Below are 13,644 nucleotides of genomic sequence, written 5' to 3'. Positions count from 1 at the left end.
CTAGACCACTCTAATACAAGACCTCATTGCCCCCACTTTTTTTTCTAGCCTTCCCCATCTCACTTAGCCATAGGGAGAGGACCAAAACATGTTTTTCAAAATTACTTGTTATAATCTATGAAATAGAATTTTATGTAATCTCTTCCTAATCTGAGGAGTGGGCAAGTGTGGAATATTTTATGTTTTCTCTTAAAAAGAAAAGACTTATTCACTTAGGAAACCCTCTCCCTACTGAAATTTTTTTTGGTGGATTAGTGGTCCTCTAGTGAGAAGGGAGGGTGTCAGTGGACAACCTCTTTGGGAGTGTGTGAAGCTTATAGATCCTTTCTAGCAGAATGTTTTAAAATGCAATAAAATACATATGATTACAAAAGAAACCAATTATTTTAAAGTAGCTTTCAAGATATTTTTAAAAATTCATGGCCCTCAGAGTTTAAGAAATCCCCTCTTTAGAGACATCAGTGATAAGTGAGTTCATAGATTGGGAGCAGAGATAGTCAAACAAATGTCAATTGTGGATTGTAAGAAAATGCACTAACCTAATGCCATCCTGTCTTTGTAAGCCTCAGATATCTTCTTTTCTTAGATCGGAAGTTACATTTGAGAAAGTCCCATAACTTTTTGAAAAGTTGTATTTCATGTGGCAGCTTTTGTATTCTTAGAAGCATTGAAATAACAAAATATGAAAGTATTTGCCCAGAAGCTCATTTCCCTAGAAAATTGACTGCTTAAGAAACTTTTGGGGACTTAAGATGCAAGGAAAGACAAGGTAATTAAGAAAAAATCAGTAGTAGTAGTTAGTTGAACCTCAGGTTTTGAGGAACTTAGATGCAAATGGACTCCATTAATATGGCATCCATGCCTGTCCGACTTGTGCAACCATTATCTACTTCCTGTCCGAAGTGTACCTTAGGAAGTCTACCCAGCCTGCCATAGGTTTTGTAACTGTTATTGGTCTCCCTACCCCTTGGCTTTCAGTAAAATCCTCTCCATGCCCTTTATATTATATGAAAGGAAATAAATTCTACAGGTTACCATGCATATGTATGCACATAAGAAATTAAATAAAGATTACATTTTCATTAGGAAAATTTTATTTAGATAAATATGTTATCTTTTTAGCAGCATCAAGTTTTTAAATGTTAATTTTTTCACAAATACTACTAATTTTAGAAAGTTTCAATGGGTTAATATTCAATAGTTTAATAATATTAGTATTTTATTAGGTTAATATTCACTGGGTTAATATTATTTGCCAAATATTTAATCCCCATACTCTTGGGGTGGAGAGTTTGCAGATTCCAAGCCTGAGTTCCCTTAATATTTCTGGATGTCAATAGAAACAGGCCGTCCCTCGCAGAGTGGCTTGGAATGCCTGTGTTGTATTTCCAGAGGGTCATGATGGTTTTTTTTTCTTTTCCTGTGATTCACAGGTTGAAAATGAATATGGAAGCTACTATGCTTGTGATTATAACTACCTTCGTTTTCTCCTAAACCTCTTCCGCCAACACCTTGGGAAAGATGTGGTTCTCTTCAGCACCGACGGGGCTGGTGAACACCTCTTGGAGTGTGGGGCTCTGCAGGGAATTTATGCGACAGTAGACTTTGGACCAGGTAAGTGGCCATGTTGACAAAGAGGACAGTCTGAGCCAGGGGCACTGGGGTGTTTTGGCTTTCCCCCAGGTCACCATGTGGACAGTTACTTCGTGTATGTTTTTTAGGTGCACAGCAAAACAATTTCTCGTCCATCTTTTCAAGAAAGAGCTAATGCAATAATAAGCAATACATTATTATCCTCCTACAGTGTTTTAGGATTTATAGGGTGCTTTCACATGAATCACCTTATAATAACTAGAGTGGGTCTGGAGTCAGGAAGACCTGAGTTCAAATGTGGCCTCAGACACTTACTAGCTGTGTGACTCTGGATAAGTCACTTAACCCTGTTTGCCTCAGTTTCCTCATCTGTAAAATGAGCTGAAGAAGGAAATGGCAAACCGCTCCAGTATCTTTGCCAGGAAAACACCAAATGGGGTCACGAAGAGTCTGCAAAGACTGAAAAATGCCTGATCGACAAAGCTAGCATTTATATGGTGCCTTTTAATTTACCAGGCGCTGTATTAAGCCCTGTACAGATTTTATATCTCATTTGATTCTCAGAACAAACCTTAGAAGTATGTTATTATTTCCATTTTAAAGTTGAGGAAACTAAGGCAAATGAGCTTGAGTATCTCACCCACAGTCACACAGCTAGTAAGTATCTGAGACCAGATTTAAACTAGGGTCTCCGTGCCCAGTGCTCTATCCACTGTACCATCTAGCTGGCCTCAGATACTTTATGTGTGACCCTGGGCAAGCTACACCATCTTTGTCTACTTCATTTTCCTCAAATTTAAAATGAGGACAATGGTAGCACCTACCTCCCAGGGTTGTTGTGAGCATCATATGGGATAATCCTTATCTGTACATCTGGAATAGGATAACAGACCAAATGAGATAATGTATGTGAAGGCTTTGCAAACCTTAAAAGCAATATAAATGTTACCTATCATCATCATCATCGTCATCATCATGGCTCCCTTGATTTCCCTCTCCTCTTCCCAAACTAGGACTAGCAGGCCCCTCAGGACCCCTATCGCCTTTTCCCCAGCCATTCTGGGGATATGGTATGAATTTTTTACACTTTGTTAATCAGCAAACAAGCTGGAGACAAAAGACAAATACAAGCAGCTCCGCCCTCAAGGAATTGATTTTCTATCAGAAACAACGTGAATACATAAGAGTACATATGAAATATATGTCAGGTAAAAATAAGGTGGTTTCCTGGGGGCTAGCAGGAGCAGGAAGCTGAGGGATTGGGCTCAGCCTCATCCAGAAGGGGGAGGTTAATTAAGCAAGCTTTGAAGGAAGCTGGGGATGCTGCGGCTGACACAGGCAGGAAGTTACCAGACTCCTTGGTTTGACCTTAGTCATCAGATTGTCAGCTCTTTGACTTGACAGACGTCATCTTGTACTTCCTTTGTCTTCTGTCACAACACCTGGTTCTTGCTTTGAAAAACATACTGTTGAGCGACCAATGAAAGGTCTATCAGTCATGGACACTCCTGAGAGCATGGGACCCTGAACCCGCAGGGGAATTTATAGGGCCGAGTAACTGGCTGTCAGTGACACAGTCTTCACTTAATTGTGTTCATGCTGCAAAAAAATACATACATACATACACACATAACATATAATACATACACACACAAATGTATTTTTCTGTCTCAGAAATGATGTCCTGAAGAGTATGCTGATATTTCACATTGAAAGCCATTTTGAATACATTTGCTTTTTTTTCAAGCTTTTATGTTAATTGTATCTTTAAGCATTATTTTATTACAAAAAGTACCTAGAAGAGAATTGGTTTAGGTCACAGCTAGTCAGTTGCATAGGAAGTGGTGATGCTGATTTCCTCCCCTGCTCTGGGAGATGCCTCCTTCCACAAGGAAAAGGCAAGTTTTTTTTGCTGGGAGGGATGATTTACCACATGATTTTACCATATGACAACACATATAGCATCTTTCTCTGTACACAAAGGACTTCTCAGGGGAAGCAGAAATGGATTCAAGGGTGTGGCATGGTCAGTTACAAAGTGTGCTGGAAATAGATGTTGATTTCCAGCTGGAAGGGGCCTTGGAGATAGATCTTTCTGCTTCCCTTTTCTTTATCCTTTCCCATGTCACCTAATCTCTGTAGGTCTTGGATTCCTCATCTGCAAAATGAAGGAGCTGGATGTAAGGGCCTCTAAGGTCCCTGCCACCTCTAAAGTTACAGATAATCAGATTAGACAGATTAGAACATAACCCCTACTTTCAGCAGGCCTACAGTCTGGTTGGGTGGGCAAGACAGATGAGCAGGAAAGGGACTGGACCACTGATGTCATAGATACAGAGAGGTCCCCAATGAAGAAACACCCCCTTTCTAGCAGTATGGGTGGGTCCTTTCTCTCTAAGAGTCTGAAAGTTGCCCCAGAGCACTGAAGACTCGTGCCTTGCCCAGAGTCACAGAATCAAAATGGGTTAAAAGCAGGCCTTGAACCTAGGTCTTCCCGGCTCCTTGCTTAGTTCTCTATCCACAATGCTATACTTTGGTATTATAATAATAATAGTAATAATAGCTAAACATTGATGTAGCAATTTAAAGTTGGCAAAGCACTTCGTGTATGTGTATGCATAGATGTGTATATTTTTATATTGTATGTATGTATGTATGTACCATATTAATAGAAAGTAACATAATACACACAATATTTTATATACATGTATATATACATACACATAATAGCTATAAATAATAGAATAATAATAGAATAAATTTATTATGTAACATGCTGTATTATAAATTATATTGGTATAATGCAATATAAATAAAAACATTGATTATTAATATAAAATTATATCCATAAAGTCATTTGATACTCATAGCAACTTTGTGAAGTAGGTTCTATATGCCCATTTTGAGGTGAAGAAACTGAGAAAAGCTGAGTGATTTGCCCAGGGTCACACATTTAGTGTCTGAAAAAGGATTCAAACTTGAGTTTGGATGGGCAAAACCAGTGAGCTATGCCACCAAGTTGCTTATATTGAGATCCAGGTAGATTATAGGTGTCATAGAAGCCAAGGTGAAGTCACTTTCAGCTCTGGAGTCTTCCAGGAAGAGAAGAAATAAATACAAAGGATTTGCCATCAAAGTCCAAAATAAAGGAGGAATTGTTTCTGCCTTGGGAGATCAGGGAAAGTTTTGTGGATGTACTCTGTGGTTTTAATTTAATGAAATTCTTCAAACATTTATTATGTTTAGGCTGGATAGGTGTAGACCGGCATTCTGGGATGGTCCTAATTCTTTTAACATTCTCTTTTTCTAATCCTCCATAAATGCCCATGGTGTCTCTCTCTCTTTTAAATCTGCTTGACCCTTCTATGTGCAGGTGTCAACGTAACAGAAGCCTTTCTGGTCCAGAGGATGGCTGAGCCCAGAGGACCCTTGGTAAGGTTTTTTGTTTCTTTTATGCTAGCACAGGATGGGCCCTGAACAGAAAAGACTATTGTAGGGTCAATGAAACATCTATGACAAAGAATAGCAGAATTTCAACCTTAGAGGGTATGTGGTCCAACCCATACTCACCCATCTACTCACCATCTTCCGTGATTCTTTAGCCCTCACAAAAAAACTCCATAAAGCCCAATCCCTTATGGCTCTAAATTCTTCCCCCAACATATTTGTTTTTTAAAGAAAAATTAATGTCTTTATTTTTATAATGTCTTAATTTCCCATCCCTTTTTCCATGCAGAGAGTCATCCCTAATAACCAAGAATTAAAAAGAAAAAGCATTTCAGCTAAACTATACCACAATTAATTCAAATCTGAAAGTATTTACAAAGTTCTGCACTCATGGTCTCCCACCTGCAAAGAGGGGAGAGTTTCAAGTCTAACTTTCCATAACACCATGAGAAAATATTATAATAGTGCTATTCTGCAACTTTTTGGAAGTGGTACTAAGGCACTTAGAAGGTATACGCTTCCATTCTGTGGTGGTAAATGTCACAAGTGGGGCTCTCCCTTGTTCATTTGCAACCCCTTTACTTTCTTCCTTTTGTAGATCAATTCAGAGTTCTACACTGGATGGTTAGACCACTGGGGTGAAGCTCACCAGACAGTCAGCACCAAAGAACTTGTCGACTCTTTAATTGACATCCTTTCCCAGGGCGCCAATGTTAACCTGTAAGTGAACTTAGAGAAAGAATTTTTTCATTTATTTTTCAAGGAATATAAGCAACTCTTTTTGGAGGAATGCAGTGAACATTATTTTTCATGGCTGCAAATTATCTCCAGCTCTTTGTTATATTGCATTATATTGATTAGAATGTGGCCCAATTTAGGCCTTGTTCCTAACATGAGATCTCTTTGAAAGGCAAAAAATATAGACATATAAATAAATGAGAAAGAGTGTGCCTTAGTAGACAAGAGGGTTGGAAGCCCTGAGATCCAGTCCTACTTCTGTGATGTGTGTTGGTAGTGCCAGGCACATATACTTGTTGAGTTGAATATTTCTCTAGTTACGGCTATCTGATTTTTTTCTGCTCAGATTTCTTGGGTCCTTAATTAAAGTAGTACTTGAAATACTTAATTTTGTTGGTTGCTATTGAATCTCTTTTTAATTATGTTTTTCTGCAGCACCATAGTGATCTCATCTAGGGGAGCAGTTGATTTTTGTGGCTTTATCTTTTGTCCTTCAACTTTTCCAAAATCAAAGTCAACAAAGACTCTTTCCTGAATTACTAAGGGCTCCTTTTCATTCGGCAGAATTCTGACAATTCTCTTTTTCATTTTAGGTACATGTTTATAGGTGGGACCAATTTTGGCTTCTGGAATGGTAAGGTTCATTTTATCTATGAGATTTTCATCTTTAGTTTTCTTTCAAAATCTGGGTGTTGCAGCAAATTATATTTACATTCTATAAATTGAGTTCCTTTTGTTGTTGTTTTTTTTAATATAATTTGCCACTGTCTTTGTATTTGAAGGAGCAACTCTGAAAAATTCTCCTAGTTTGCTTTTTCCAAAAGCAACTGGTACTTTAAAAAAAATGTGTTCTTTTTTGCGGGGAGGTCACCCCTCCTTCTATGCCCCCCTTTCTTTCCCTTTTATTCTCACTTCCACATCTTCCATGACTTCATTTAGTGAAGAGTTCCTCTTGATAAAATGGGACCCAACCTCCTAGGTCTCAGATTCATGCCAGTCAGTTCTAAATGGCTCCAGGGCTGGGTGAAGTTACTTCTGTGGTTTTTCTTTTTCATTTACTTCAGTATGAGAGTAGATGCATGAATCACCAACTTACTGGTTAGGTAAGGAAAGGAAGAAGTTGTAAAACTCATAGTACTGTGCAAAGATCTCTAGAAGGGTCAAGGGTGAAAATAATAACCTGAGGGTTTTGGCTTTGTTTGTTTGATTTATCTGTGTACACCTGGTTCTCATTACTTATGGTTGAAAAGGCAAACAGTGAATAGAATGCTTGACCTGGAGTCAGGAGGACCTGAGTTTGAATCCTGACTCAGACATTTATGACTGTGGGCAGTACACGTAACGGTTTTCAACTTCAGTTTCCTGATTTGTAAAATGAAATGGGAATTATTTTTTCTAGCTCTTTAAAATAATTTTTTGGTAGTTTAATTGGTATGGCACTAAACAAGTAAATTTAGGTAAAATTGTGATTTTTTTTTATTATATTAGCTTGGCCCAACCACGAGCAATTGATGTTTTTCCAATTATTTAGAATTTATTTGTGTTAAAAGTGCTTTGTAATTATGTTCATATAATTCTTGGGTTTGTTTTGGCAGGCAGACTCCCAAATATTTTATAATGGCTACAGTAATTTTAAATGGAATTTCTTTTCCTACCTTGCTGTTGGTCTTCTTTTTTATGTTTTGATTTCCAAATTCTATCCCTTCCTTTCTCCTTTTACCCCTCTCTTAGACGGTAAGCAATCCGATACAGGTTATACATGTGTCTGCCACCATTTCCTTGATAGTTTGGTGACTTTGGGGTGTGATCTGCATGGGTGGAATAAGTCTCTTTTACTAATGAAGATCATAAATCCATTGAAGCCTTCTAGAATAGGGTAGTATGAAGGAGTGAGAGAGGGTCCAAGTATTTCAATTGTCCTGTAGTCCTTTTTTATTTGTGATGCTCATATATTTTTAATTTCTTAATTCTGCCCCCCATTGCTCAAACCATTCCTTGTATATCAGGTAAGCACAATCAAGTAAAAATAAATTTTAATACATGGGCAGCTAGGTGATACAATGACTCGAGTGCCAGGCCTACAGTCAGGAAGATTCATCTTCGTGAGTTCAAATCCAGCCTCAGATACTTTGTTTGCATGATTTAAAATTGTTACATTTTTTCCTCTTAGGAGCCAATACACCTTATGCACCACAACCTACTAGTTATGACTATGATGCCCCATTGACTGAAGCCGGGGACCTCACGGAGAAGTACTTTGCTCTGAGGGAAGCTATTGGAAAGGTGAGTGTTTTTATATAAGGATTGGGGCCTTAAAGGTCTGCTGTGGGGTGAAAAGGCTCATAGGCTTTCGAGTCAGAAGGGGTCCTCATTATAATAACGATGGCTGTGAGGAAATGTACTGGCTTACTTGATCCTCACAACAGCCGTGGGAGGTAGGTGATATCACTATCCCCATTTTACAATGAGCAAACTAGATTGGTTATCTCAGGCCTTCCTGACTTTAGGGCCAGCGCTCTGTCCACTCTGTCACCTAGCCATCTGTGAAATGACTAGATGATCTTTTGTGATCCCTGTCTCCTCCAAGATATGGTTCATGTCTAGCAGGAATGTTATTTTCCATTGATCACCAAAGCCACATCATCCTTGAGATTTACTCCGCATTCCTGTGCCTTGGACAGATGCGAGCAGCTTAGAGCTGGCCCAGCATTAATGCCTGCCTCTGGCAGTGTGACCTGAGCCCTCCCAGGTGGGGTTTCCTGTCTCTGCTGTGGCTTTTTACAAATCCGCAGTCTTTCTGCTCAGTCACTTGAGTTTTTAAAATTTTTTTTCTCAATTAGATGGAAACAAAAAATTTGTTAAAAATTTGAGTTCTAAATTCTCTCCCCTCCTTCCCTTCTCTCCTTGAGAAGGTGAACAATTTGATATAGATTATACATGTGCAGTCATGCAAAACATTTGCATATTAGCCATGTTGAAAAAGGAAACACAGGTCAAAAAACCCCCAAGAATAATAAAGAAATAATAAAGAAAGCATGTTTTAATCTGCATTCACACTCTTTCTCTGGAGGTGGATAGCATTTTTAATCATTAGTAGTCACTGGAGTTTTGAAATAAACTTTTGGTACGAAGACTTTCAACTTGTAGATAGAGAATGCGTGTGTTGTGTTTTTAAAAGAAAATTGTCATGTACAACCTTTACATTTTTTAAATCTTTTTCATTTAATTAATTACATTTTATTTTTTTGTCTGTGCCCCTCTGGAGGCCAGAGGTTCAGTGACTTTTTTTTGAAGTTACACAGCCTTGGACCCCAACATTCCTGTATTGACTAGTGGTCCTTCTGTTACTGGGGGTGGGGTGTATAAAGTTGTTTTGAAAAATATTTTAATAACTATTACAATAGAATTGGTTCGTTTCATTTATAACCCTGTTATTTTATTCTATGTATTTTAAAACTTTTTTTTGGCAAGACAATCAGGGTTAAGTGACTTGCCCAGGGTCACACAGCTAATAAGTGTCAAGTGTCTGGGCCAGATTTGCACTGAGGTCCTCCTGACTCCAGGGTCATTCTAAAAATGGGTGTCCAGAGGCTTTATCCAGTTGCCAAAGGGAGGCACACAAATTTAAAAACAAATCTATCTTCCATGGAGAAATATTTAGAGGATAATATTTAGGCTTTACAGTCAGATGTCCCATGGAAGATGGGATAGTTCAGATGTGGGATCTGCTGTCGTACATAGATGATGTCCTGAATTTCTTTCCTGTCCTGCTATTTCAGGAGGGGGTAGGGAATGCTGCTGGGGTTGTTTCTCCCTTTGGCACACCTGTCTTTGCTATCCTGCACAGCTACTTGGGCTCCTGTGGGCCTGGGTTCTGGTCACCACCCTTCGCTACCTCCCCTTACCACTTCAGAGTATGATAAAGTAGAGAGCCCCTCCCACTTGTTTTTACTGAGTTCCATGGGCTCTGTTCGGGAAAGGTGGGGAAGGGGTAGGGTGAATGGTTTGCAGCTGCAAAAGCATCTTCTTCTGGACAGACAGAGCCCATGGGCACCCTGTCCACCTATTCTGGTCTCTGTTTTAATGCGTTAGGGTGTTTTCAGAGTATGCATAGTCTTGAAATTTTGGAGCTAGAAATAACCATCTAACCCAGAGGTTCTTAACTATTCTGTGTCTTGGACTCTTTGGCAGTCTCATGCCTCTGGACCCTTTTTTAGAATGATGTGTGTTTTTATTATAATTGGAGAAAGTGCTAAGTTTTAGGGTTTAGTGAAAATAAAAATGTAAAATTTTTTTCCAGCCAAGTTCCCAGATCTCCAGAAATCTATCCATGGATATGCTCTTGGGAGTTTTCCAACCAAGTTCCTAGACCCCCAGAAATGTATCCATGGACACCTTCTTGGAGTTTTCCGGTGAAGTTCCTAGACCCCCAGAAATCTATCCATGGACACCTTCTTGGAGTTTTCCGGTGAAGTTCCTAGACCCCCAGAAATCTATCCATGGATACCTTCTTGGAGTTCTGTAGACTCCAGATAAAGAACTTCCAACCTAGCCTAACCCTGATCTGAAGCATAACTCTCTCATGTATCATTCCTGTCAAGTGGTCCTTCCCTTGTAGCATGTGCCTCAAGCTCTCCAGGAATGGAGAGCTCACTACTTCCCCTAGATAGCTGCTCATTCCAGGTTTGGACAGTTCTGTTTGGGTGTTTGCTTCCTTAGATGGGGCCAAAATCTGCCTCTCTGAACCTCTGGCCACATGTGTACACACCTGGAAAGCACTTCCTCCTCCTCTTTTTCAGATTCTTAGCATCCTTAAAAGCCCAGCCTCAGGTGCCATCATTATGCTCTTACATCTGCAGCCCTCCTTATGGATCCTACTGATCCCCATTGTTTGTGTCTCTTGAAATATGTTATTAGGGTCAATGTTACATTCCCCCATTCCCCAGCTAGAGAACATAAGCTATTTGATAACAAGGCCTATTTTTTCCTCTATTTGTTCCTGTATCCCTACCACCTCCCACCATGCCTTGCTTTATGGTATGGGCTGAATAAATGCTTGTTGAATTGATAGGGTTATGGGCCAGACCTGTGATTTCATTAGTGGAGGGGAATGTTCTCTAGCAATGCAAGCTGGGCAGGCACCTTTATTGCAAGTTCTAGTCTTTGAGATTTGCCTGCAGCGTTTCAAGGTTAAGTGATTTACCCAGGATCACATAGTCAGGAGGTCTCAGAGGCAGGATTTGAACCTGAATCTTTCTGTCTCTTCACTGGGCCATGTTACCTTGTTTTGAGTTCCCCTGAATCCTACTCATTGCTTCCATCTAGTTCAGGGCTGGGCAACCTGCGGCCTTCAGGTCACATTTGGCCTTGTAGGTCCTTAAGTGCAACCTTTTGACTGAGTCCAAATTTTATAGAGCAAATCCAGGGCCTTCTAGGTCCTTAAGTGTGGCCTTTTGACTAAATCCAAATTTTACAGAACAAATTAGTAGAAGGCCACATGTGGCCTGAAGACCCCAGGTTCACCGCTTCTGGTCAAATTCCACCTTCAGGGGCCAGGCTTCTCATGTAGGCAGATAGCTCCAGTTCCTTCAAAGAATCCTGATATAGATAGCATGGTTTGCAGGCCTTGAAGGATAGATTGGTGAGGTCAACAGGCAAAAAGCTATATATACTTGGGGAAGGGGAAGCCTGTTTTAGATATGGGGGATGATGTGAATCAAGCCTTATAGCAGAAAGGGACTTTTTAAAATAGTGAAGAGCTCAGTTTTGACTCTAGTCCAATCAGGGATTTATTTTCCTGTAAAAATGGGTGTAATGATAACACCTGTCTCCCAGGATCAAACGTGTTAACATGTAAAGCCCTTCTATAGAACTCAATGTCAGTGCTAGTTGTTATAGAGGGCAATGAAGTAGTGTAGTGGAGAGAGTGCTAGGCCTGGACTCTGGAAGACCTGAGTACAAATGTGGCCTGAGATACATCCCCCTTGGACAAGTCACTTAACTTCTGTTTGCCTCCGTTTGCTCATCTGTAAAATGGGGGATGATAATAGCACCTACCTCACAGGTGTAAATCAAATGTAACCTGGCCTATAGTAAATGCTATGTAATGTTAGCTGTTATTATTTGGAGGGGGGAGGTGGCAATTGGGCAAAGTGACTTTCCCAGGGTCCCACACCTAGTAGGTGTCTGAGGCCAGATTTGAAGTGCTATTATTAAAATGGAAATAGCCTCAGGTAGAGAAGGCCTCCATAACGTTAAAGGCCTCCATAAGTTAAAAATAGTAGAATCAGATAATCTAATCTTTATACTAAAGCAGTCAGATTTAGCATTTCAGTCATAGGTTAGACCTGGAAGAAACCTCAGAAGTCATTTAGTCCAGGAGGCCCAAAGAGATTAATTGACTTACCCTAAGTTACACAGAGAGTAAGCATCAGGAGTAAGACTGGAACACAGGACCTCTGACTCCCAAAATAGTGCTTCTTTCCCCTGGACCCCCTGCCTCCAGCCCTTAACTTTAGAGGGGATAAATACCCCATTTATTGTCCTTATCAATTATTAGTTTTTCCCTTACCCACCAACTCTGAAACTATTAGCTTGGAGTCAGAGACTGCCATGTTTCTTGCTAGCTAGTTTTCAGCCTCTGCATCTACTCATCTCGTCTACTCAGAGGCATCAGAATCTGCCCAGGCCTCTTGCCTCTGCCGCTTTCTAACCTTTCTGATTAGCTGTCTAGATTCTTAGAGTCTCTGGCCCCTTTCTCCATAAATGGTAAAAAAGAAAAAGAAAGAACACTCCAGGGAGTCAGCATTGTTGTGATGCCTCTGTCCCCAGCCCTGAGCTAGGGGAGTCTCTTTTTGAGGGTGGGGGCTGTCCCCTCTATCCCTTTCCAGCCAAAGCAGGTTAACCCAGGCAAAGTAATTTGAATAAAGTACTTATTTATGCCTCTTAGTTGACGTTACTTTTGTTTTCAACGGTTTCTGACCCCCATAGAGAACGTAGTATCCTTGAAAGGGATTGGACTTGGTTTACAGGAGGCCCCGTTGATGTTATTTGAGTTATTTGAGGGTGTGAGAATTGTTAGTTCATAAGCGCTAGAGTTGGAAACAACATTAGAGATGCTCTCTTCCATCCTCTCATTGATAGATGGAGAGCCTGACCAGTTCAGGGCCTCACGGCTCTTTCGGTTGACTCAGCTTCTTTCTAATGCCTTGGACTTTAGTTATTCAGAGTAGGCTAGTGGTCTCTTACTATGTGTTTCTTTGTTTGTTCTGTTCTTTGGAGGCCAATGATCATTCCCCTTGACTGAGCAGAAAATAAGTCATTTTCCCTTTTTTTCTTTCATCCATTATTACTATCATCTCCATCCCTGGGGAGTGGTCCTATCTCTTCTTTGATCCTTCTCTTTTCCAGTCTTATTCCTCCTCTGAACCTTTCTATCTTGAAGATGACTTGCTTAAGAGGGAGGACCGATAACTGAAAACAGTACCCAGCACACAGCAAGTGCTTAATAAATGCTTGTTGATTGGTTGCTCCAACCAGGGCAGAATATGGTGGCCATGTCATTTCCTTTGTTCTTCATACTATGCTTCAGTTAAGATTCTGGCCAGCTGTGTGACCACGGGCAAGTTATGTGGTCTCTGTTTGTCCTCATCTGTAAAATGGGGATTAATAACAGCACCTACCTCCCAAATGAGATAAAAATTGTAAAGCACTTAGTGCGGTGCCTGGCATGTAGTGAGTGCCATATAAATCTTAGCTATTTTTAGCTGTTACTAGATTGTTGCCCAGAGTGGCTCTCACCCTGTGACCCTGGGCGAGTGACTTAATCTCTCAGTCTCTGCCTCCCCAGGAGCTCCCTACCTACAC

At 40.2% G+C, this 13,644-nt stretch overlaps 1 protein-coding gene across 1 annotated transcript in view; it reads left to right on the top strand.

The window, feature by feature from the left end:
- Nucleotides 1–13,644, top strand: part of GLB1 (galactosidase beta 1) — a 67,778-nt gene that overhangs the window by 27,558 nt on the left and 26,576 nt on the right. Inside the window, 4 exon segments of the mRNA XM_036760008.1 lie at nt 4,967–5,025; nt 5,639–5,760; nt 6,372–6,412; nt 7,949–8,061. Of these exon segments, the coding sequence (XP_036615903.1) occupies nt 4,967–5,025; nt 5,639–5,760; nt 6,372–6,412; nt 7,949–8,061 (335 nt within the window).

This window comes from Trichosurus vulpecula, chromosome 5 (genome assembly GCF_011100635.1).
Source record: "Trichosurus vulpecula isolate mTriVul1 chromosome 5, mTriVul1.pri, whole genome shotgun sequence".
Classification (NCBI taxonomy): domain Eukaryota; kingdom Metazoa; phylum Chordata; class Mammalia; order Diprotodontia; family Phalangeridae; genus Trichosurus; species Trichosurus vulpecula.
Note: the sequence above shows the minus strand (reverse complement) of the source record. Positions and strands in the feature narration are given on the sequence as shown.